The sequence below is a fragment of the Gallinula chloropus genome (assembly GCF_964237585.1).
Source record: "Gallinula chloropus genome assembly, chromosome: 4".
Lineage (NCBI taxonomy): Eukaryota > Metazoa > Chordata > Aves > Gruiformes > Rallidae > Gallinula > Gallinula chloropus.
Window position 1 is genome coordinate 13,662,331 of NC_140088.1, and position 26,346 is coordinate 13,688,676.

The window sequence follows — 26,346 nt, forward strand, 5'->3', positions numbered from 1 at the left end:
ACCGACTGCAGTGGGCAGTGATTTGGGGCCAAATCCGGAGTGCAGCAGCGGGGACTGCTATAAAGCCAGGAGACGAAGCCCACCAGGGAAAGGGCCAGGCAGCTCCTGTGCTCCTCAGTAAATGAGGAAAGCGAGGGCCGGCCAATACAAAGGTCATCTGCATGCGTGACTCGGTGGTACAGTGCACTCTTGCAGTCCCTCCGAGCTGGGGAGGCAACCGCCGGGGGAGGGGCGCGGGCGGAGGCAGCCTGGGCCTCCCGGCGGGCCCGGGGCCTGCGGCGGCAGCGGAACGCAGTGGCGGGCGCGGGTTGCGGAGGGCCGGTTTGAGGAGGGCACAGCGCGGAGCGGCGGGGAGCCGCAGCGCCGGCATGAAGGAGCTGGCGCCAGACCTGAAGATGGAGTGCGACATCTTGGACGCGCTGGAGGCCTTGGGGTAATCGGGGAGCAGCAGCAGCTCCCCCTTCGCGGGGCAAGGGGCCGAGGGAAGCCCGCCGCCGCGCCGGCCGGCCGTGCGCGGAGGGGGTGCTCCATCGCTGCGCAGGGAGGTCGGGCCGGAGGCGGGGTGCGGAGGGGAGCGGGACGGAGCGTGGCGCCGGTCGCGGCGAAGAGGCGGGAGGCGGCGGAGGGACGGGCCCCACGTACCGGCGGGTACCCCGGGAGGCCCGGCGGCGGCCAGGGCTGGGCCTCCGGCCTCTCCCGATAGCGGGGTCGCCTTGGGCTTGCCCCGGTTGCGGTGTGGGGAAGACGAAGGGAGCGTGGCTGTGTGTGCGTTTCTCCGGGAGCGGGGGGGGGGGGGAAGGTTAAAAGCGCGGGGAGGCCGGGGACTGTCCGGGCAGCGCCTCTGCGGGGCGGCCCGCCCGGTTCGTGCCCGCAGACCTCCCGCCGAGGCGCTCCGGGTGCAACCGGGCGCTTAGCGTCGTTTTCAGTGCTCCTGCTGCCAGTGCTGTGGGGCAGCGGGCTGTTGGTGGGAGAAGGAAGTTTGTTTCACTAAACGCTTGAATTAATACTGGAATTCTTGCGTGTTTAATGTGTTTTGAGACACAAAACTCTCCACACGCGCATGGGAAATGCCTGCCTCCTGTTTTCTGGCAAGCCATTTTATTTATGAATTCCCAGTCATTTTTTTGAGTTTGGAAAGGAAAAATCTGGATTATTCCGTGATGAAAATAACTTTAAAGTTATTTCAGCATGTCTATTTCAGCGTAGTTACTGACCAACTTGTATTAAGAAGATTTTACGTTAAGCTTGCTTCTTATTGCTGATGCTTCTGTCCCTGCGCAGGTACACGGGTCCCCTGTTGGAGGAGGAAGCCCTGAAAAAAGCAGCAGAAAATGGATTGTCGTCACCAGAATTTTCTGAGCTTTGCATTTGGTTAGGCTCCCAAATTAAGTCACTTTGTAATATGGAAGAAAGCATCACTTCAACAGATGGTATATGAATGTTTAATTTATTGATGCAGTGTATTTGTTCGGTGGATTCAGACCCGTATTGTTCAGCTAACAGTGAAGTTAGCGTTGAAGTTTAGGAGATAGCTGAAAGGTAGCCAGACTGAGGCTGATCTGTTCATGTACTTGGCTCTTAGATTAGGCCTTGTCTTACGAAGAGTCTTTCACAAGGAAAAAAAAAGTGTTTTTTTTCTACATCTACGTAAATCTAAAAGGTACCTTCATACATCCTGTGAATGCAGTTGTTACATGTAATAATATTTTGATGGTTTAAATTCAGTACCTGGTGTTTTCAGCTGGATTGTCCAATGCAGTGTTCCATTTGACACTGTAGATAAGCAAGGTGCTTGTTAGCGTGATGTGAGTGTTTCTGTTGAGTGCTGGAACTTGGATGAGATTTTATACTGCTCGTTTTTTCACAAAAAATCAGTAAACCTAAACACAGCCATTGGAAGTAATGGGCTTATGACTTCTGTGACTTGTTAATCAGAAAATTAATTACTTTGGTGTGCTCTTTTGTGACATAAGCTGTTCACTTCATGTTCTTGTGGTCTGAAGAAGAAACAAGCACTGGCTGCTGTTCTGATAGGCATGAATTCCTTGTTCTTTCCAGTCATTTGTATTCATGTCTTCAAAGATTGCTGTAGCATCACCACTTTTTTTAAAGCATGAGTACAGTATTGCTGTAGTTACTAAAAGGCTTGTCCACTTGTATGCAAGGCTTCTTTAAGAACAAAGAAAATGTTACTATGGTAGTAGGGGGCAAATCTTTGTGTATTGAAACCTGAAATTTAAATGTATAAATTGAAATTAGATTACAGTTTGATGTTTCTGTAAAAAGCCACTGGCTTTTATTTATTCCAATAGGTGATAAAGATATAGAGAGCTTCCAGCTTGAGATTAGCGGCTTTCTGAGAGAAATGGCTTGTCCGTATTCATCACTTGTATCCGGAGACATCAAGGACAGACTAAGAGAGAAAGAAGATTGTCTTAAACTCCTCTGTAAGTTATAACCATTTTTCCCATTAATTGCAGTATTTTGCAGACATGCTTGGTCATTATTCTACAATTTACATTAAATAGTTCTTTATGTGTATTTAAGTATATGTGTACAACCATTATAACCTAACTGAGCATGCATCAGCTCACACATGCAAAAGTATTAAAAAACTACTTCAGTAGAAACTAAAATTTCTTTGTGAAGTGTGGCTCAACCTACTGAGGCCTCCTGATCTCTCTCTTGATCCACTTCCAGCTCAATCAAAACAGAGACTTTGCTTCCCATGCTTCTGAGAGGTTTCTGGGCAGCTTAAAAGAAACTACTCTGTGATTCAAAGGTGCTGAAAGCAGGGTTGAGAGAAGCGAAGTCTAGGTTTAAGCTGGACATGTACAAAGGAATAGCAGGAGGAACCAGTGTGGTAGTAGGAAACTAGTCAAGGAGCATAGGGTCTGGTGGCAGAAGTGGGTTAAGCAGTTAAATACAATGTGGAGTCTGAAGGTAGATAGTTGGGCAGCAGTTAGTTCGGACCTGTCCGAGAGAGAACTGAGGAAGTGTCTCCTTTTATCATAGGAGACTTATATTTCATTGTAAATGTATATATTGTATTGGTATATGAGAACATGAATGCAGAATTATTCAAGTGTCTCTAAATCTGCTGTTATGACCCTTTTCTCTCTAGTATTTCTAAGTACAGAGCTTCAGGCTTTAAAGATACTGCACAGCAAGAAAGTTAAAGGCTCTCATTTGGAAAAGCACAATGACGTTTATCAGGAAGTGCAAGCTATTTGTGATGCACTGGGCTTGCCAAACTCCCCGTCTTCTGATATTCCTCCCTTGTTAACCAGTGTGGAGCAAAAGGTATGGGCTTTTACTTGCTCTCTCTATCCTCACACTATTACCTCTGTAAATGTTCATCTTGGAGATAAGGGCTCAACAGTCTAACCTCGTGCTAGCTGATAAGCAATAAGGAATTTTTATTCTGGAAGCCAGCTTAGTGTTTTAGGTTAAACTTTTAGTTACGGGGCAAAGTATTTCAGCGTTTCCCTGGGAGGCCATGTACCTGATGAGGCACGCAAATTTAGGGTATGAATTGGAAGTAACGTGGTTTTCCTGTTACCCATTGAAATCTACTACAGCAGGCAGAAGACTTTGGGTAATAAGTGATTGTGCATTTGTGTACCTGTAGTTGTTTTGGGGATGTATTTCCTTTTTAACCTAGAAATTTCTTAATTGCAAGTATTGATTTGTTAGTGCTGTTTCCTTAGTTACAGGAGAGGATGAAAATGCCTGAATTGCCAAGTTAGCCAGGCAGTAAGTCAACTTAAACCTTCTTCAAAAGGACAGTTCTTTCAATTGCGTCCCACCAGTTTCTAATTTGTTTCACTGATGTGATCCTTAAATTCACTTCCTCACTGCAGAACACAGGGGTGGAATCTTCCACACTTGGTGGGGATTTTATCTTCTTTGTCAGGCAGCTAAAACTCTGCCTGACACTCTTTACTTCTCCCTTGTATTTGGGGATAGAGCAGGTGACAGTTGCCTTTGAGAATTATGAGAGATACGTGGAATGAATCTCCTGCTGCTCCTGAGTCTTTGAGATTTTAATAATTTTGCACAATTATGCTCCTCTTCTTTTTTTCTTTTTTTTTTCTTTTCTTCCTCCTCCTCCTCATTACCCAGTGGGCAGTTGAACATTCAGAGGTTTTGGGTAGAGGGCCTGCTAATTGCTTGGGTTTCTTATCTCTTTTAGCCTTTAATGTGATAAGACAAAACCTGTAAGAGATTTGTATATAAAAAGCAGCATCTGGGTGATGGTGAAAATGACTTTTCCTGCACTATTATTCTCCTTGATCTTTTTCATTCTAATGAAATCTTTATATCCAGTCTATTAAATATTTTTGAAAGAGTGAAGAAAAAAACGAATTTAGCACTGTTTCCTGATGATTAATAACTGATTGAAACTTGCCTAGTGCTTTTATCTCCCAATATGGGTGTTAGCCTTGCTGACGTCCGTGTGGATTTGTAGGCTGCAGCTATGGGCAGTGGCCTTCCTTGCTCGCTTCCTTGCTTCCCTTTCTGGGGAAGTTCCAAGGGGTACCTACAAGACTGTAGGTACGCAGTTGGAAGGACAGCAAGACCAGACCTGGTCTCACACAGAAAGTTTTCTTTGAATTATTGTGCTCCTGGTATCTGCCACGTTTTGCAAGGTCCAAGATTTCCTTTCATATAGGATCAGAGGCTTGAATTGGTGGGTTGGTGTTACTCTTAGAGTTTCACAAATACTAAAATGAGTAGAGTCTGTAAAGCATGTTATCTTTTATACTTTAATTTTTATTGTTACATTTTTTTAAATATTACTACCGCAGCTATTTTGCGATGGTTTCCAGGTCTGTCAGTTCCAGAGGGGTTATACCATTTGTATTCACTTCAGAGTGTAGAAAAGGGGGCAAAAGCAGCTCGTTCATCTTCTGTGACTCCAAATTAATAGTGTAATTTGTTCTCTGGATGTTTCATCCCTTAAAAGAAAGGTTTCTTTTTGTACATCTCAAGATGTTTTGTAAAATTTCCTTTACATGTTTCCTTGTCCTTCATTCCTAACTTTAATGTGGGGCAGGTTCAGAGCTACTTTGATACAGTACAGAGTTAGACACCCACATTTGTGGATTCAGCTGCGTTAGAACGGTGATACCACCAATTGGAATTCATTAGCTTTGTTACATTTTTTTCGGTGATGTTTGTTACTTTTATCTAGATTCTCATAAAAATTCACTTGGAATTAATCAATTTCATTTTCCAAATACTTTGTTTCCACTGATGTAATTAGCTTCTGTGTAACTTGCACCACTGTAGATTTTTAGTATCATTTGTAATAGAATCTTGCATACTAATTTAGCATTTCTTAATGATTTTGCAAATGTGTCTGCAGCATTTCAACGTGTCTACTCTTTGTTTCTGTTTAGCATCTTCAGCAATGTCAGTAGCTGTGGGAATAGTTCTGAGACTAGTTTGGCTGTGCAGCAGCAGTCTACCACAGGCACAGATCACACACTGTATTTTGGTATGGAATGTTAGAATGTTGATTTGTTTTTAATAATTTGTCAGTTTATTTAAAAAATAAGTGTAAAACCAGGATGGCTTACTTCATCCAAGCTGTGAGATTTACAGTAGCTCAGACTTTGAATGTGCAGTCACGGGAAGTACCTTTTACATTTGCATTTCATGTAACAAACTGGGGTAGTGATTATCAACATAGGTAAGAAAATGTGGGAGATGAATTGACAGAATTACAGCCTCCTACCACTATGTATATTTGCCTTTATTCAATATCACTGAAAAACTAATGGTAATTTTTAGTTCTTTATAAAGATGCTGTTCCCTTGCGAAGTGTATTTACAGAGGCTAAGTGGTGGTGGGGGGGGTGTATTCTGACATGTAGTACCAAAACTACAAATGAACCATTGATCAAAGATTCAGAATAGTTTATGCCAGTGTTGTGCTTTGTAACTCATGCTCACATTTGGCTTTTTTCCAGCCAAGGTAGTGTGAATTTCACATCTGATTACAAAGTGACATTCCAGCACTGTTAATTTGAAAAAAATCTTAAAATTATATTATTTAAAAGAGTTCTGAATTGATTTTGCCCACACTGTGGGTTTTCTAATATGGAAAAAGTAGTCCTCTAATAGTAGAGAATGAAAAGAAACTATAAAGAGTTACCAAAGAAATTTAAACTAAACTAAACTAAACTAAGATTGAACTCTAATATGAGAAGAATATCTTCAAAATATTTGGGAATTATTCTTAGAACTTAATTATTTTTAAGGTAAGCTCTTGCTTTTAATAGTCAGCGTTTAACAGCTTTACAGGCATAATGGTGCCTGTATATTAGGTAGCAATGTAGTTGCAGGGATCAAGATGAAAAAGTTGTCTGATTCACCAGACACAATGGTTAAACTAAAATGTCTTTCAGTGTTAGATATCTGCAGGTAAATGGAAGAGAAGCAGAGGATGGGTCAAAAGTATTTTGTGCTTAGGATTTTAGGTGGTCTTTATGCAGTTGTGCAGTACAGCTTATTGCTAATGAAGGCAATGTTCCTTCCTTGAAGCGCTGACAGTTTAACTTAAATCAATAAAATGACACCCCTCTCCATCTCACAATATTAGAAACACCAGAGGTACATGCATGTATGATATTTATCTGTGAAAATGATGCTCAGCATAAGTCTGGTGTATTTTGACAGAGGGTAAAGGTAATTAATAAGTGTACAGAGCATGGTAGTGAAATGTGAGCTAAACGTTTGTTTTAAAAAAAGTATAGTCTTGTAAAATAGATGAAAAATTTCATGTTCAATGCATGCAGATGTGCTTTATGTGGTAACAATAGAATAATTGCATATTTTTATGCAGCAAATTTTGAAGTTAGTATTTTTGTCTCAAAACCACATGCAATAACTGATGTGTTTTGAAACTATTTTTAGAGAGTGTATGGTCTTCCAAAACAATTCCATAAATATTTTATGTTATTGAGGTCATTGACTACTCAGTATGTGAAATAGTCAAGTATATTTGTCTAGCAAACCATTAATGGATTTGCTTTTTACAGCTAGGTGTGTGAGAACTTTAGGATGATTTGGCTGTCACAGTTTGTTTTGGGTTTCTGTAAGTATGTCTTCAGTTCTGTGCTGTCTCTGCACTGCTTCTGGTATTGTTCCTACTTACACATGCAAACTTCTTTCTGGGTTTGGGACTGGGGGTGGGAGTGTTAAACTTCTGCTTATCCTTATTAATGTAGGGCAGTTGTCATGTCTCAGAATGTGTGTTATAACATAGATTCTCACATCAGTTGTGCTCTTGCCCTCTGACAGGGTGTATGTTGAAGCTCTTGTGGTTACAGCCTTGTCATCACTCAAGGCCAGATGATGTATTCTGCGACTGAAAGGCAGCTCAGCTCGTTTCACCATTGTAGTTGTAGGATATGCCCTCAGAGCCCTGCTTATGGGAGTGAGGGAGTAAAGTGGAGATTCAGTAATCTGTGTGTGACGTGTCACAAACATGAAGGTACACCTGTTAGTCATTGGAAAGGTTCTTCCTTAAACATTACTTGATTAATAGACCTGCCACTGGATAAAATTATATGGGTATTCTCATTAACCCAGAAAGAAAAGGTTGCAGAAATTTTGGGGCAGTTTGCCAGCTAATCAAGGGTTATTTAATTTAGTTGCTTGAGTTTCTTCTAGATATGGTTTTCACTGGTTCTCTTCCTAAACTGTTGTCTCTAAACTTCGTTTCATTTTTCAGTTTAGGAAAATTAGGAGTACGCAGTGCTGACGGAATGTATGCTCTGTCTGTGGAGACCAGTGTTGTACTTAGCTCTTAACTGCCTTTGCAGCTGTAAACTTGCAATAATTCTAATCTCTAGATAGTATTCAGCATCACTGATTTCCAGATTTCCTTTCACTCTGTAGCTATACATTACATTGAGGATTTGGTTTGGTTTTGTTGTGCTGGTTTCTTCAAGCAGACAGTCTCATTTTGACAGACTTTCTTCCTTTGAACTCATTTGAGCTTTTGGGATTTATTTTTTACCTTAATAGTAGACAGCTCTTTCCTATTAGAATTTTCAGTTCTAAACAGTTAACTCGCTGTTTATTCCTCCTTCTTTACTAATTACCAATTTCTGTATTAATTACCGATTTCTTCATCTCTTGCTGTCACACTGATCTTACAATATTGTTGATTATTAACTTTAGGTTTTGATTCATCAGATATTTGTTTAAATACAAGTACAGTTTGCACTTAGATGCATTGGAATTTTGAAGTAGATCGAGAGGCATTATGTACATGTTTCATTGAAGTCAAAGCCAGCTGCTTTATTTAGAAGACAGGCAAATTGGATAACCCTGGATGGCTCTTTATGAAGACAATGGAGGTTGCAAAGAAGCAATTAGAGAACAAGGAGTGTAGGGATCAGCAGGGTACATGGAACTGAACTTCACTCCTTATTGTACTGTTTTGATATGTGTGGAGTACAATGGAGCAGGGAATGTTACAGTAGTAGGTGGCAACTCTTCAGACACCACTAAGCTGTCTTTTCTGCTGGAGTCAAAACTGTTTTTCATAACTGGCTTGCTGCACAGCACTTTTTACATCAGACTTTTTCTGGAGGTATTGTGTTTGTAACTTGCCACAGTACTGCCTAAAGATGATGTGAAGTGAACAAAATATGCAGCTCAGTTTACACACAAAACGAGATTAGATGCTTTCCTTTGTATATGCAGAAAAAAAGGAAAAGGAGATAATTACAAAAACCCTGAAAGAGAAGAATTGATTTATCACTTATTCCTTTTCAAGTAGCTTTCTTTACTCAATTAACAAGGTGCTCTAGAATTTGATTTTTGTCTCCTGGAGGGTTTTCTTTTCTTTCATAGTGATATTGGAGGTGATACCTCTGTAATATGTAGCGCTCAAAACTCTTGGTAAGATGAGCTAACGTAATACTGGAAGAATGAGCTTTGAACCATACCTTTATGATAAATTTAATGTTAGTGCACACGTGCCTTATGTGAAGCCTTATGGGCCTTGCAGGCGTATGTAATGGCTGTCCTCAGCCACAGGTTTTATTGTAAATTATGCAACTGCCTTAACCCTCCATGGTGACATGTAAAAATTAACTCTAGTTGTAGACTTGTTTGTCTTAGTGTAAACATGGGTTTACAAAAGGTAGATCCTGTCAAGCCAACCTGATCACCTTCTGTGACAAGGGGACTTGCTTAATGGACGAAAGGAAGGCTGTGGATATGGTCTACCTGGACTTCAGTAAAGCCTTTGACACCATTTCTAACAGCATTCTGATTGAGAAACTGGCTGCCACTGGCCTGGACAGGTGGACCCTCAGCTGGGTTAAAAACTGGCTGGATGGCCGGGCCCAAAGGGTGGTGGTGAATGGAACCAAACCCAGCTGGAGGCCGGTCACGAGTGGCATCCCCCAGGGCTCAGTCCTGGGTCCAGTTTTGTTCAACGTCTTTATCAATGACCTCGATGAAGGGATTGAATTCTCCCTCAGTAAGTTTGCAGATGACACTGAACTGGGAGGAAGTGCTGATCTGCCTGAGGGTTGGGAGGCTCTTCAGAGGGATCTGGACAGACTGGACCAATGGGCTGGGACCAATGGGATGAAGTTCAATAAGGCCAAGTGTAGAGTGCTGCACATGGGACATAACAACCCCATGTAGTGATACAGGCTTGGGGGAGACTTTCTGGAGAGCTGTCAGGCAGAGAAGGACCTGGGGGTGTTGGTTGACTGCAGGCTGAATATGATCCAGCGGTGTGCTCGGGCAGCCAGGAAAGCCAAAGGCATCCTGGCTTGTATCAAAAACAGTGTGGCCAGTAGGTCTGGGGAGGTGATTGTGCCTCTGTACTCGGCATTGGTGAGGCCACACCTTGAGTACTGTTTCCAGTTCTGGGCTTCTCACCACAAGGAGGACATTGAGGTCCTGGAATGAGTCCAGAGAAGGGCAACCAGGCTGGTGAAGGGGCTGGCGGGAAAATCATAATGAGGAGTTACTGATGGAGCTGGGGCTGTTTAGCCTGGAGAAGAGGAGGCTGAGGGGAGACCTTATCACCACCTACAACTACCTGAAAGGAGGTAGTAGAGAGGTGGGCGATGGTCTCTTCAGCTGAGTAACAGGAGATAGGACAAGGGGAAACGGCACAAAGATGTGCCAGGGCAGGTTCAGATTAGATGTTAGGAAAAAAATGTTTACTGAAAGAGTTGTTGGAGCCTGGAACAGGCTGCCCAGGGAGGTGGTTGAGTCACTTTCCCTGGATGCGTTTAAAAAAAGGGTAGATGAGGTACTTAGGGATATGGTTTAGCATAGGATGAGAACAGTTGGACTTGATCTTAAAGGTCTTTTCCAACCTTGTGATTCTGTATTCAGGAAATCTTTCTGTAATTGATGATAAGCCAGAAGATGCATATCTATTTATGACTCTGCTAATACAAATATGCTGTATTTCATCTTATAAGTAGCAAATTGTGATTGAAGTAAATTGTGCTGAAATAAATTATATTTAGATTTAAGTTCTGAGAAAAAGTATGTGTTTTGTTTCAGATAAAGGACATTCTCTCAAAAGTTCAAAATAACCATGTGGGGAAATCGCTGCTAACGAAACCTCTGAATTCTGACCAAGTGGTAAAAAAAAGTCTCTCTGTTTCTTTTCTGTATCTAAAAGGATGATCAGAGTTAATGCACATCTAGCTGTCCGTTTTACAGTCACTGTTCTATTGTTAAATATTAACATTAAATTCAGTCGCTAAATATTAACAGTGCTGACCAGACACTTAATATTATCAACCAGACTTCGTGTTCATTGATCCACTTCTTAACTTCCAGAATGTTTAATATATACGTACTACTGTAGCACCACACAGGCACACACCTGATTTCTGCAGTCTGTAGAGGTCACCCTGGGATAGACATCTTGGTTGCTGAATGGGGTTAACATCAAATTGGCCTCTGTAACTTCATGTATTTGAATGTTTAGATTTTTTTAAATTTATTTATTGTAACACTGCAGGAAAGATTAGAAAAAATCAACGAGGCCCTTCGCAGTGAGTACGAATGTCGCCGACGTATGTTAATGAAGAGGCTGGATGTGACAGTACAGTCTTTTGGCTGGTCTGATAGAGCAAAGGTAAGCCTGCTGTATTTTTTGCTTCCTGTAGGTGGGAGCCTGCTACAGTTTCCCGGGTCTGCCTACCAAATATACTTACCAAGTAAATACACTTCTATTACTGTTGTCTTCTTTCCAACCAGTTCTTCATCCAGGGTTGTAAAATCTAGGTCCTAGGTTTTGAGGAAGGGGATGGATGTGATGAGATGCTGCAGTCTGTCCTTGTGACTATTTATAGCTTCACAGTTACAAATTCTAGTGTCCTCTGTTGGGGCTTCTCACTTCAGTAAGTTCACATCTCCCCTTTTTCTTTCCTATATGAACTAGGAGGGAAGCTCAGCGTTTCTCACGCAGATGCAGAGAAGACAAACACTGGGCCTTAACATAGACTGGGTACCCATAAAGGCAGTGAGATTACTGTGACTGCCACCTATCTGGGATTCAGAGCGACTAAATAAACAGATTGTCAGTTGAACAGGTTATTTGAATAGCAACTTGCATAAGAAAAGAAAAGCACACAATTACATGTAATCCTTTGATGGCTAAAACTTCTAAACTACTCTGGGGATTTTCTCTGCTAGTGTAATTCTAATTGTTATTGTTAATTTGTACTAGTTCCAAGCATTCTGCATATTAAGAAATAGTCATGGTTTAATCAGCCTGGTATTTCTGAACTAGAAGTATCAGTTGTCTCTATCAAAGAGAGTAGGAGGATAAGATACAAAAAGGTTTTGGTTTGATGAATGTCATGTGGAAAGCTGGATGCAGATGTGTTTGCTCTTGAGCTCCAGGACCAACTTTCCTTCCAAATGAAAGCTTTACAGGAAAGCTTTTGTGTCAAAAGATTAAAATTGATAAGTCTTAAAACTTGGAAGGCTTGCTGGAAGTATCTGTTGTTACAAGTCTTTCTGGTGTCATGGTTTACCATTGACACATGCAGACAGAAACAGTTTTGTGAAGGTCAGTATCACTGGAAGATATGAGGCTAGGTGCAGCTGAGATGTGTTGGAACAGCTCACTGTTTAATTTCTGCAGGGGTTGTGAATGCTCTTTTTGGTGCAGGAAAGGAAAAGGAGGGCATTTAGCTGTCAGAAGCCAGGAAATGTCCCTACATGTACAACTTCCTTATAACTGTGCAAATACAACTATATATTTTCAAATTTAAAGTATGCTTCTGGAATGTGGTTGTTTATAACAGATAACTAATTTAATGAGACTAAAATTTTAAGTCACTTGACATTATTCCGTTCAAGCAACAAGAAAAGCAATGAAAACACTTTTACAATAGAACAGTATTTTAAAGAGATTTTTAATGATGATAAAGTAGTAAGATGATTCATTTTCCTGTCTTGCAAAGCCTGTTGGTGAAATCGTGTGCAGCTACAGAAATAACCAGATTATGTATTAAAGTATATAATATTATATGATTTTGGGTTTTTTCCTTATTTCTACTGTGAAAATACATGTTCATAATTTCTTCAAGAAGGTTTGGGGAATTAAAAATGGTTTTGCATTGATTATAATTTAGAATTTTTTTGTTTTGTTAAGCCAAGAGGCAAATTATTATCTTTTTTTTCCCTCCTCCATTCATTAGGTATCAACACCTTTCTCTGCTTTTGATGATGTGTCATTTTTTGTGTTTGGTTGTTTTGATTTGGTCTTTTTAACTTGTTCAGACCCCAAGAGGGGTAAATTCGCAGACCAAAATGGATCCATAAATGGTGACATGATTGTACATGTTGTCTGGTCCATCCAGGTTTTTTTACTGTGATGGTGATTCTTGAAGTTCCCAGAAAGTATATTTATTTTTCTTGTTTGTTGAACAAATGAAACTTCAAAGTGTGTTTGGAAAAAAAGCTTGGATAACTGTGTTGTTGCATTGATACATGATTTTTTTCCCCCCCATAAATGGAACTTTGAAGCTGCCCTCTTAAAAAAATTAGAAATACCCTGTTAAACATGAGTATGTAAAGCTCCTTGAGGGAGCAGATTGGGCTCTTAAATTTTAGTTCTTAGAGATACTGGAAAACATGAAGGAATCTGACTGATGCCAGTGGATAGGAGAGTTTATTCTGTAATAGTGTGAACTTTCAGCCTCATTTAAACATGCAGCTTTTGCACAATAGCTCCACCAGTACGAAGAGAATTGGCAACAACTGGCACTGTATTTCTCAAGATAACCTAGATTTTCAGACATTACCCACTGTGTTCAAATTGAAACTTCCTGAGACCAATACATGGTTTACGGGAAGAGTGTTTGTGTGCTTTATGCCTAGCAAGTGAGTGGTGTTTGATTTTATCATCTAGGTAAAAACAGATGACATAGCACGAATCTATCAGCCCAAGCGCTACGCGCTGTCTCCAAAGTCAACGGTCACACTAGCTCACCTCCTTGCTGCCCGGGAGGATTTATCCAAGATCATGAGAACAAGCAGTGGATCAACGCGGGAAAACACAGTCTGTGCAATCAACAAGGTAGACTTTTTTTCCTTTCTGGGATGTGATGGAAGGGGTGTACAGCCTGGAATTACGCTCTTTCCTTTAATATTTTCATTTCTTTTTGCAAGATACTTTGTGCTGTAAGAAAGGAAGCTTTGCAGCATTCCAGTGAACATTGCAGCAGCTGCTTTTTTCATCTTATTGCACAGTCAGGCAGGTAGCTGGATGAAACAGTAGTCTGGATGAGAAGGAATAGTGGTGGTAGGGCGTGTATGTGTGCACATGTACGCGTAAATGACCTCCTGAGTTCAGTGGAACTGCACACATCAAGTTAAAGGACCTGCGTAAGCCTTTCTAGTGGCAGTTCCTGGCCTGCCTGTTGCCAGGATTATGTTGTTCAGTTTGTAGACCAGCATCTTTAGTTTATCAGTCTGTTAAATATCACAGAAGTTTCTGTGGAAATGTCCCTTTGCTGAGAAGTTACTTGGTTTGTAGCGTTGTGCTTCTTTCTTTTGTCTGATAAAAGCTGAAGCTTGCAAGTAATGACCTCAGTTTCACCATTCAAATGGTGACTAAGCCTGTGTTTATGAATTCTTTACTTACAGATTTTTCTAATGTTTTGTGCCTCACTTAAATACCCTTCAATATGTTTTGAACCCAAAGATTTGGAAACTTAATTATTTTTGTATATCAGAGAAAGGTGGATATTTTTATCTTGAGAGGACTTTAGTTAGAGTGCTATCTCACAGAAAGTTTAGGAAATATGAGAACAACAGAGACCTACTTGGATACATCTTCAACTTAATCTTTTGTGTAACTTTGTCCAGTACAGTCTCCATTTTTGCACACGACTAATACCCATCAAAGAAAGCCCCCTTTTATTTTTCCCTTGAAAATATTGCTGCAGCATGTGATGTATTTTGGTGGTCCAGCTCTCCACCATGTGTCAATAGTTCCTAATCTAAGGTATGTTCCTTTTAGAGCTGTACATCAGCTTTGCCTGTTTATGGTCTTTTGCAAGTTGATTGGGTTTGAACTTCAGCTTTGAAGTATAAATAGACAATCAGCATCATAAGGAGTCTTATTCATATAGAAAAAACTATATATATATAATATATATAAACACATGTATATATTTGAGTTTTTTCTATGAATTACTGTAATAGTAATGTTTTGTACACGTGTAGTTTTCTCAATAAAGATTTCACAACAGTAATAGGAGCCAGCTGGCTGCAGGTAGTTCAGTTTTACGGCTGGCAAACGGGATCACTTTCAGAGTTTATGTTGTGGCAAGTTAGAAGGACAGGAAACGGGTCCTGTAGAGGACCATATTTCCTGTACAAAGCAGGCAGCATGTCCTTGTCCATAGGAGAAGACCCCTGTGTCCCTTCCAGTTATTATTACTCTTTTTCTTTTTTTTTTTAACTAAAAACGAGCTCTTTTTCCACATAGGTTCTGATGGGGAGAGTCCCTGACCGCGGAGGCAGACCAACAGAGATTGAACCACCTCCTCCTGAAATGCCTCCTTGGCAAAAAAGACAAGAAGGTGGTGGAAGAGGTGGCTGGGGAGGTGGGGGTGGGGGTGGAAGGGGCAACTGGGGGGGCGGAGGGGGTAGAGGAGGAGGAGGTGGATTTGGAGGTGGGGGTTTCAGAGGTGGTGGAAGAGGCGGAGGTGGCTTCCAGGGTGGCAGGGGAGATTATGGTGGCAGAGGAGATTATGGTGGCAGGGGAGGTTATGGAGGGAGGGGAGGCTATGGTGATCCGTATGGCGGAAGAGGAGGGGGAGGATACCGACGATACTGAAATACTGTAAATATTAAGAGTAACTGGCAAAATATGGTGGTGGTGTTTACTGGTACCAGGAACTTAGATTTGTTGACTTGGGTTTAGGTTAGAATTAAGTATGACCATATGAACCATTGCATTAGACCAACTGATGTTGTCACTGAATTCTTTTAGTTACTGAGAAGAATTTTTATATTGAAACGTGCTAAAGTCCTTGTTTTTTCGTACTGCTCATATAGTGTTTTTAAATATGTCTTTTTATTTAAAATAAGCCTCAGAAAACTGAATAAACCCCTTTCTAAACAAACAAAAATATATTATTTAATGTTTAGGCCTCTCAAATGATTGCATGGTGCATGTCCACTCCTCTGCTCCAAAATGGTCTGTAGAAAAAACAAAATAGGCTTAAGTACTGGATGGAAACACTTTGAGAAGACTCTAGAATGCTGCTTTCAGGCATTTTTGTCTTCAGCCTGTGGGACGTGTAAATGGATTTTAAGGTCAGGTGTTGAAATCCTTAAGGCATTGGTCAAAATTACTCAGTTAGGTTTCTTATTCTTCCAGAACTTCACATAAAAGTAAAATCTTGAATTAATACTCTACAAAAAGTAGTAAAATCAGTTTGGTTTTTGTGTTCATAAATACATCAAAGTCAATTTGAAGGTCAGAGCATGAACTGTAAGCTCAGAGTCATGGTGAGTTTTGATAATGTCTATTTTCATTTTACCTGGTTTACGTTTTATTGATGTTTCATAAAAATATTTTAAGATCAGATTGAGCAGGAAACTTCTGCAGCCATCATATCTGGTAAGAGTTCATTTTAGGTTTTCTGAATCAGCCTTGAGACATAAAGGTTTAGCAAGCTGAGAAAGGACACACCATTTCTTTTCCCCCCCCTCCCCTTGTTTTCTTCATTGCCTGCTTTGTTTGGGAATCACCATCTGCCCAGCTAAGATGACATCATACAGCAGTTGCCCTTCCTCTGTGACTCCTCTCTCTCTCTTACTCTGCAGCCAATTGGTCTGATACTCCAAAGAAACTCTGTCTTGATATGGTATGGGTGCCTTCTCCTTCACAGACACTGTCACTCTAGAAGGAGTTCACTTTCATACAGTTGTTGTGGTAAGCACATATAGGCAGGAATTAAATTTACATGTATCAGTTAAAGAAAGGAGTTTCTGTTGTCCAGCTTCTACTGTATCTCCTGCCCTGCTCTGAGGCCACTTCTCAGTACAGGGGCAGAACAGGGAGGTGATGCCCAACTACATACTCAAGACCAGACTTACCAGGGTCAGGTTACTTCAGCGAGGTTTGGGAAGGCGTCTGATAAACCTGGGCATGTCTGTAGATTGCATAGCACAGAAACCTTGAAGCCCTTTGAGTGTGTGGCTGTAGGTTTAACTGCAGGTTTTGATTCTGGTTTTGTGTTCCACAGGTTAGGAGATCTTTCTGCACTGATTTTCTCCTGGTGTCCCTATTTGATACAGGTGTTCTTTTACCTTCAGGAACATGTGCATCATGTCCCATTTCATAGGCAGCTTTGTGCATGAATGTGAAGCTGTGTTCAAAATCAAATTCTCTCTTTCAAAACCCTGTATCAAATTTTATTAATTAGCCATCACCACCATTTAATTTGAAATCTTAACCCAGATAAACTTCAGAAGTTTCTTTGGCTTCTGTCGCTTCCTTTCTGACCGTAGTGTGTTGAGAATGCTGCTTGTGATGCAATAGCTCCAGCCTTACCCTTACTTCAGGGTCCCAGCAGGTGCCTAACAAAAAAGGGGCTGGAGTTTTCCTTGACTGCACGTGTTAGCTGGGATGTGAACTCTGACATAGTGCTTAACTTCACCTCACTACTGGCAATACAGTCCCTTTGCCTGTTTCTTTCAGCGCTCCTTCCTGGCCTAAGTTGGTGTCGGTCTCTGCAGCCATTGCGGAGTGACCCTCATGGGAGTATCGTACTGCTTGACTTGCTCTCGAGCTTGGGTTTTGCCCAGTGTCCTAGATCAGGTCACAGATGGATGTCATAGCAAGTGAGGCCACTGGCCTTGAGGGAGCAGCTGGCCAGTAAGGAGAGAGTAGCTCTTACCAACCAAAGCCTTAATGGCAAATTCTCTTTGTTCATTCCATTGTTACTTTTTGTGACATGGGATTTCTGACCAGCAGTCAAGTGTTGGGCTGCACCAAGGAGCTATGCTGGGAAAATCAAACAGCTTGTCTATGCATAAAGATTTCATCAGTCTTAAGATGTGACTTGCACTGGCTCAGTGACACTGTTGCCCCCATGGATGTGACTGGGTGCTTTCGCAACCATGGGTTTATCCTGTCAGTAGCCGGGAGGACAGCTCCACAAGGACTGAACCACACAGTGGTCTTGGATGTGTGTCCACATGGAATAATTTAACTGTTAGAATTACAAAGTTACATTTCAGTTATATTTGTGTAGGCCTTATAAAAGACTGACATTTAAATAGGGTGGAGATTTTGTTTCTTAATCTGGCCAGATCAGTGTTCCTTAATTCCAAACCGTAGTTGAAAACTAAAGTAAGCACCACCACGTGTCATAGGGGTATCCTTTTCTGTCCTCTCCTGCCAGAACATAAGCTTTTAATTTATCAAAAGATGCAATAATACCATGAAATAAGTGATTTAAGCCTCTTCTCAATTTTTTTGTTTGTTTTGAAAAAAAAAAGGATATTTTCAAAAATTCTGTTGTAAGTTAAGGATTTTCCTACATATGTTTGTGAACATTTTTGTGTTTAGTCACACTCAGTGAATAACTACCTGAACATTGTTTTGTTAGATCAAGGACTGAAAAATAGATTGGGTGTGTTGAGTTCCTTTTCAGAATTTGAGACAGACTTTTGTTAATGGCTGTAAGCACTGAGGAATAAAGTACTGTATTTGAAGTTATTTGCATCACTTGTGTAGTGTCATTTGGAGCCACTATCATACAGTTCTCCTGCGTTTGGAGGGAAAACACCTGCTGGTGATAGAACTTCCTTTTTAAGGTAATGAAAAGGAATAGGTAAATTTAGACCAAAATGGTGAGTAGGCTGTAGATAACAATATAGGAAAATTCCAGCACAGGGCATGTCACAAATATATCCCTTCTATAGTGGCTGGGATTACAAAGGAATTTTAGTTAAATTTAATCTTGGTAGTAAAAAAATTGCATAGGTCTCTATGATCAGTACTTTGGTCTGCTTGTAAGCTGAGGAAATATCCTCTAGTTATTCCTGAAGTTTTTGGGGTTTTTTTTAATTTCTGTAATTATGAAGTAAAACACAACTTCATTCTATGTGCAAGACCATGGGGCACATTTGCCCATATAAATGGGAATTGTGTTTGCAGGAGGTAGTCCGCGCACCTCGTCTTCTCTCACCTCCCTTGGCTGATGGAAGATGACCACTGAGTGTTCATTGCCCCACACAAAACAAACATACTTGAGGGTAAAATACTTTACCTTATAGTAAACCTCTGCAGGGTGCTGTCTAAGAGCAGCAGCCCCTACCAAAGCCTTTGTTTAAACTTTGCTATCGTGCTGTGAAATCTTTTCAGAGTCAGCTTTCTCAACAAAGCTGAGAGGTCGCACTGATGGAGAACTGTGCTCTGTAATACTCAGCACATCAGTGTCTCCTGTGGCAACCGCTAAAACACCCAAAGAGTAATCCGCAAAGTTGGAGCTTCCCAGGTCTTCTCAGGTGGTAAAGCCAGGACTGGGACTCGGGGCCTGGTGTCTCTCTTAAGGAAACCAAGGAAGACCAATTCAGGCTGTTTATATTTGCTTGAGATACAAACTCAGAGGCATGAAGTGCAATTTTAATATTTTTTCTGTTATAAATATTAAACTGAAATCTTACAATTTATATAAAATCTTTACAGTCTGTACACTTTTTCAATTTTCTCAAACACCATTAAACCAACAAGTTTTCAAGTTGCCATGGAGAGCCATCACAACAAAGTAACAGAGCACTACTGTAACAAAAACGCATTTCCCAAAACACACTTGGCAGGCAGTGGTGGTTAATCTGAGTACAGCCAGTAGCCCTGCCTTGCTCATTGTGATATTACTCAGTCTATTTACTTTTATCTTTAAACAATCAGAATTCACACTTAAAAAATAAACAGTAGTTGGGGGTGGGGAGGGACGACGACACGTGTCTGTTCTTCCTTCCTGTATGTACATGAAACACGGCTGAGCCCGGAGAAGTGAAAAAAGGTGAGTGCTTTTCACTTGTATTAGCTATGACAAGACAAACTTCACTACCAGTGTTTGGTAACGTGGCTTTTCAACAGCACTTTGTACGTTAATTGTATCTTTGCCTGGCATAAAGCAGCTTGAAGATTAATACGGATGCGAATGATTTCTGTTCAGTCGCTTTGTCAGTTTATCACTATCCCTGTAGTCAGTTTCTGCTATTAATCTCTCATGCAGCAGAAAGGAAGTCCCAAAAGAAATGAGAAGGGACCACTGCTGTTAAAAAAAGAACCAAAAAAACCCAAAAGAAACCCCAACAAAAAAACCAAAAAAAAACCCCCAAGAAACAAAACAACAGCACGGGGCCTTGGGCAAACAGAGAACCTGGAGGTACTCAGAGCTCTCAGCTTCTCCAGGTCTCAACTGACTTCAGCATACATGAAGCACCACATACTTGTTCTGTAAGATATTCCTGCAAACAAATCCTTTTGAAGTCATTCATGGTGTTTTTGGGAACAAGCTGACAACACAGAGAAACATTAAGTTAGCATTTAATCTAGTACAAATCCATGGTCATAACTCAGTTATGTGTATTAAGTACTCAACCTAGCCACACGGTGCCTTTGGGCCGGCTGCTGCTGATGTTAAGTAAGAGTTTGTTCACAATCTCCAGCCCCCAGTGCAGGCAAAGGATGTGCCTACAACCCTGTTCAATTAGAAACCAGAGTTCAGACCACAAGTGAGCAGTTACCTGAGCTGCACAATGAGACTTACAAGTCTTGGCCCCTCTACTGGGGTATTGATATCCCTGAAAATACATTCAACTTCTATCCTGTTTAACTGCTGCAAAACCAGGCTTTGCTAAATGCCTATTAAAATACACCTTGCTGTAGTTTCATGAACAGAGGACAAAAAAATCAAGAAGCTTCCAGAAAAAGGGCAAAGTAAGTTTGCAGCCATAACCTGAAAGCCATTCTGATTGCTTCACTGATCAAAGTGCAATGCCATGGTAATTGGTAATAACTGAGGTTTAGTGTATAAGGAAAAGAAGCTGCACAACCTTCACAGGGGCTGGTTTTTGTCCTGTGCATTTCAGTTATTTACAGTAAGGTTACAGAAAATCTACTGCTATTTCCCTCCACTTGTTTTTACTTACACACGGAGATGCAAGCACAACTCAAGTTCAGAATAAGAATTTAGAATCACTAAACTAGCAAGTAGTTTCAAATGGACTTCTTACATAAATAAAGCATTCATATACTCAATAATGACTGCAAACTGTGGATGGAATGTACACTTACACCACTGAACACAAAGCACGTGCTGTTGTAACAGGTTAACTAAATTTCAACTTGTAACTTACAAGTTTTGAGAATGATTAAGTGGATTTAGTAGATAATTATGTCGAAGTTGGAATCTTCTGATGTTTAAATGTGTGATGACCAATCCCTGTTTGGTAAAAGCAAGCAAGTTTTATACAACTGTAAGCGTTCAGATTGCCTAGGAGTGCAAATGTAATTTTAAAACTGGCTATTCTGATGAGTAGATTTATCAGTAACTTGAAAGACTGTTTTGTTTTAACAATATATACATTTTGTAGCTTTAAGAAAACTAAGTTACTTCCCTAACACCTTATATTATACAAAATTTACATACATAAGAGCACACTCATCTTGACTCTTTACCTAAAGTGCATGTGAAAACTGGGAGAGAGAAAATGGAGAAGCTTGGTTAGAACCAGAAGACGTCAGGAGCTCTGGGCTACAGTAACTTGCGCTGGGACCACTGTGCAGTTTCCCTCAGAGTATCGCCCTTGAGTTCTACTCAGCGGTGGCTCTGACATGACAGAAAAGTACTCGACCTCGTATCTACTGTAGGTGGACAACAGGTTATCCCTTAAGCCAAGGAATTTGGGCTGTCTTCCAAGCTGTGGCATGGATCACAAAAATGGAAGCAACTGCTGTAGACTTATCTATCTATGTTACATCAACAAAGGTAAGTGCTTGAGCAGCAGCTCTGAAAGAGGCTGAAAAACACTGTCAGTTTATCTTATCAAATAATCAAGTATCATTAGCTCCTTATTTTAATACTCATGTTAAACTTTGGAAGCGAAGATGACAGTTCACTTCATGATTCTGATTGGTTTCAGCCACGACAAGAAGCAACTGTTTCTCTTAATGGAACTTAAATACTGAGCTTTATCCAACGTTTGTTTCTACAAACTGAATTTGGGCCAAACCTGAGTTGACAAGAGCCTTACGAGTAGCTACTTGGTCAGAACACATATAGAGTGAGGGAGTGGTGCTGGCAGCCAGGTCACTGGGGAATCCACAAGGACTTTATCATGAACAGAAACTTCAGCAACAATGTCACTCCTTTTAAAAGCAAACCCAGAAGATACTATTTTCATTCCACAGAAAACTAAATTACCCTAAAAAGGCAAATGGATGGATTTATACATTTGGGAGTGTACGTATAATATGGAAACGTGTTGAATAAAGAGGATATTTCTGTCCAACAGCCTTCAGACTCTCTCCAGTTTACTTGATACAGCAGCTTTATCACAACCCCTCCTTCAGTCTTACGTTCTTCTGTAGGAGATTTCCTCTTTTGTCTGCTAGGAGCAGTCTCTGTGTTGTAGGTTGTCAACTACATGGTTTTTTCTCTGGATCGTGAGAGATTCAATTTTTCTATGTGCCTGTTCCAGCTGGATCTTTAAACCTTCATTGTGTGCCTTTAGGAAAGAAATATTCTAAACAAAACCAAAAAAAAATAAGGAATGTTATTTTTCATTTGTTTCAGGACTGTCTGGGTGTATGTTTAGGCTGACTGACATAAACAAAAGTTGATGTAGCTCTTAGCAGGGGAACAGAACCAGTAACTTATGTGAACATTTCCACAGTCACTGGTCTGTCCTTTGCGGATACTCTTAAAACTTCCCAGCACCCGCTATGTGACAGTCACATTCACAACCTGCATTTATTCACCCTCGACTGCTCCTTGTAGCAGCAGCAACCTGGGGAAACAGGCACACAGCTCACACTGTACTGCTTCACTAATGTAGAAATCGACGTACACTAATCTGAGATGTTTATAACATTGGCTCCTGGATGGTAATTGAGGTCAGGATGTGCTGAGGGAGCAAGGACAAGTGTCAATTGTGGGACTGGCACGAATGGGACATGTTAAAGAACCAGTTCTCACAAGTCCATCCACACTTCACATCCTTGTTAGGCTGAACGTATTGCTGACTGAGAAGTGCTCTGCACTGAAACATTCTTGCTAATTGTCTTAATCTCTGTTGTAATAAACAATCTTTCATGAAAGATGAGCTCATTTTCTCAACAGTAAAGGATACTCTGAAAGGTACACTGATCATTCAGTAATCAGGCTGTGGTCCTGTTGTTGGACTGTTGGTCCATCTCAGAATAGTGATGGTAGTGAGTAAAGTATGAAGGTAAGTCTGGCTTTGTTATTTGTAATCATGTCTGGATCCATCTGTCAGCTGTTGATATTGCAATAGTCTCTTTATTCTGTCTGGAAAAGTATTGTTTCTACAAACCTGAATTTAGGCTACTCTGTCAGAACATGTGTAAAGTAAGGTGACACACAACAGGGCTGATGCAGGTGAAATCTAGCAAGAGGCATCATGTCTGTTCACACTGCAAGATTTCTTGGTGACTTAAATTTATCAAGAAAAAAAGAAAAAGAAGGGATCCATGGCGAGTTGAAAAAAAGCAGAGCTCCTTGCCCTCCTTGCCCTGTGTAACTTAGGAGAACAGAGGCCACCAAAACCAGGAAGAAATTCGGGGCTGTGTTACTCATTTTATGGAGCAACATCCTGTCCTGAGCAATGGGATTATGATCACATGCTTGACTGTCACCTTTAAGACCAGCATAATCATAACAAAGGCTTAAAAGTTTATTCCCTAAGCCTTGTACTAAAATTATGCTCTTGTTTACTTGTACTAAAATTTATGCTCTAAGTGAAGCATTGCTGGGGTTACAGTGGCTAAGAATTTGTGATGCCACTCGTGGATTGTTCTGGCAATTACTGACACTGGAATAAGGTGACACCTTCCCACCCAGCCACTCCCCCTCACCCTCCAACCACTTTACTGTACTGTTGTGTAAAACAAAACTTCTTTCAGCATGTATGTACCTGCTCAAGTTCCTGGTATGAAGGTTTACAGCTGTAACGCTCCTCCTTCATTTTCTGGCTGGACTCCTTGTTTTCCCATTTAACATACGCCTTTTTGCGGCCTAGAATTGGGCTTGGACGTGGGGATGGTGGAGCTGCCTGGAGATAAAGATTTTCTGGCATCCTGTGTTCTTTCTTCTCTGTCTGCCTACGAGACGCATCTCCAGCCAGCAGGAGGGAATCAGTCTGCGTGCCTTTATGAACCACAGCTGGTTTCAGTCTCACCGAGATTTTCTGAGCTGAGGATCCCATGAGCATAATGGTTCTGTCCTTGCTGTCTTCATTGTGTTCCACCACTTCTCCATTAGGGAATGCAAAGGATCCTTCTTCTTGTCCTGTAGAATATGCACGGGGAATCGAGTGAAGATTTTATCCCAGGAAAGGAGAAACAGGAGGCACAGTAAGGAAACATTATTTTAATAATTAAAACATCATCTATTTTTTACACTCATTGCTCTCCAAAAACTAGGTGTCACTGCAAGTTTCTCAATGCTATGTCTCTTGCAACAACTCTTTGCTCTGTCTCAGTAACGTAAGTGTGGGTCAGTAAGAGGAGAACAGGTGCACCACTGAGGGCAGCGGGAGAAAAACCTCTGGGTGGCCAAGAGGTTTTATATAGACCATCAATCTTAATGACCTGACTGGGCTGGAAGATCAAACCTTGTGCATTATCACAGCTTGCAGTAGTAGGATACAGCTTACCTACTTTATAAAGCTTAAATATTGACATTTTAAATTTTACACTGTTCTGGTATAGATATTCCTAAAATACCTCAACTTAGGCCCCCTTACAAATAAAAAGGGGTGGAAGGAGAGATCTGCAGTGTTAGCAGCAGTGGGCAAAAGATGTGATTAAAGGATTTAAAGACAATCTGTTTCAGATAAAGTAATTTCTGTTGTTGAGAAGAAAACAAAATGAGACTACACGTTTCAGCACATGAGGGGAAAGAACAAAGTCAGTCCAGTAGCTGCTGCAGGCTCTGGAGAATTAAATGAGAATGGAGGAAAAGATGAGGTTTATATCTTCAACCTGATTCTTTGGCATGATGTAGCACTGAGAGCTACCACATTCTGGTGCCCTGGCTGATGATGGGGCAACACGCTACAGAGTTCAATCTCTCTGTAAGTGTGACTTCCCCCGAGGTGGTTATTACATAGTGCTGCAGCCCTTGCAGGTGCAAGCAGAGAGATGCACATGGTCAGTTACCAGGAGAAACTGCTCTGCTGTGCTCCACATAAGTGCTCGTAGGAAGCCTAAGGTGCAATCCAGCAGCCTGAATCTTAAATCCAACACAAAAGACTGATATCCAAGTGACCAAAAGTAAATTTTAAAAACTTCATAGAGGAAAAGAGCAGGAGAGAAATTGAAGAAAGTGAGTATGGAGAGACTTGGAACATCAAAATCAAAACCAAAAGTAGCCTGAGATCTTACTCAAGGCCTCCTTTGGAGGCCCATGTGGCAACACAAAAAAATGTGAAAGATTTATACAGCTTGTTTGTACAAGGAGAAAAGAACAGAGAGGTGTAGGTTTTTCATTTCTTATTGAATGAAAGATTGACAAAGAGGAGTTGTATATTCAGCTACAGAAGTGGAAAAAATACATACAATTAGCTCTCAGGTCTCCTAGCACACAGATCCATATGTAAACTGACTTTATAAACTCCAAGTTGAAATCTGAGTCAGAATTGTAACAGTGTGGTAGTTCTTAATGTGGCAACAGTAGTAAAAACTGGAGTGTACCATGTACCAAGACCTGCTCACTAGAAGGTGAGTTAAAGGTACCTGTCAGCTGTTCAGGTCATGGCATCTAGTTCTTATGACAGTCCAGCAGAAGATTTACTCATTTTTAGTGGAATTTGTGCACCACACATTGTGCAGTGTGATGAGAGGTCTCCCAGAAATCATGTCCTTATTCAGACTTGAGCTGGAACAGCGTTACTTGGCACAGGATCATTTGTACCTTGTTCTAGTTTATATGTTGAAGAAACACTGCAGTTAACTAATGAAACCTAAACTGATGCTGTACATCTCAGCTTTAAAAGAAAAAGGAGCAAAGGAAAGACAATCCAGATATTTTGATTTTTTTAACGTGATCTTTTCTCACCATGGAATTGCTCTTTGACTCCTACTGGGCAGAGGCTTGAAGCAAGAGCAGATGTCGGGCTGCTGTCTGCAACTGAAGTCTTGGGTCTTCTCTTGCACTCTATCACAACCAGGTCTTTGCATTGCTTGTGACAGTTCATTCCACAGTCTGTAAACAAAACAAAGGTTCTACAATTCAGTGGCTCTGCTGTAGCATGTAAGATCAGTTCTCACACTCTGCTCCTGCCCCGGGAAGAAAACAAGCTTCTCTGGTGTTCTCTACCTATAACAACATACATCTGGTAAACAGACCAACAACATCCCTTTGCTATGTATGCTTAAAACTCCTTTTCATTGTGAAAACACAGAATAACAGCATTCACTCCCAACAGTGTTCTAGCTGTAGGAGTCACAGAGAAAGCAGATACCTGTATGAGGAAGAAAACACTGCAATACATGTTATGAATGTGCTGCCCAGTTTTCACAGAGTGTCAACATTTGCACCCATTGGAATAGATG

General features: G+C 41.0%; 2 protein-coding genes across 2 annotated transcripts in view; one reads left to right on the forward strand and one right to left on the reverse strand.

Annotated features, from left to right (window-relative positions):
* The first annotated feature begins 360 nt into the window (after positions 1-360).
* Positions 361-15,771, forward strand: FAM98B (family with sequence similarity 98 member B). The gene is made up of 8 exons (XM_084263818.1): positions 361-433; positions 1,282-1,430; positions 2,313-2,447; positions 3,125-3,303; positions 10,557-10,637; positions 11,023-11,139; positions 13,426-13,593; positions 15,010-15,771. Exons 1-8 carry the CDS (start codon positions 369-371, stop codon positions 15,358-15,360), a joined length of 1,245 nt encoding a protein of 414 aa, XP_084119944.1. The 5' UTR covers positions 361-368; the 3' UTR covers positions 15,361-15,771.
* Positions 15,772-22,160: 6,389 nt separating this feature from the next.
* RASGRP1 (RAS guanyl releasing protein 1) overlaps positions 22,161-26,346 on the reverse strand; it is a gene marked incomplete at both ends in the record, with an annotated part of 39,444 nt that continues 35,258 nt past the window's right edge. The window contains 3 exons of the mRNA XM_084262762.1: positions 22,161-22,295; positions 23,706-24,079; positions 25,850-25,996. Coding sequence (XP_084118888.1) covers positions 22,161-22,295; positions 23,706-24,079; positions 25,850-25,996 — 656 coding nt within the window. The remainder of the gene's footprint in view (positions 22,296-23,705; positions 24,080-25,849; positions 25,997-26,346) is intronic.

What these genes read in the sequence shown, in the direction of transcription:
- FAM98B (XM_084263818.1), top strand. Translation starts at nt 369, where the DNA reads ATGAAGGAGCTGGCGCCAGACCTGAAGATGGAGTGCGACATCTTGGAC. An exon ending in CTCTGAATTCTGACCAAGTG is followed by an intron (nt 10,638 to 11,022) that starts GTAAAAAAAAGT and finishes GTAACACTGCAG; the next exon opens with GAAAGATTAGAAAAAATCAA. An exon ending in GCTGGTCTGATAGAGCAAAG is followed by an intron (nt 11,140 to 13,425) that starts GTAAGCCTGCTG and finishes TTTATCATCTAG; the next exon opens with GTAAAAACAGATGACATAGC.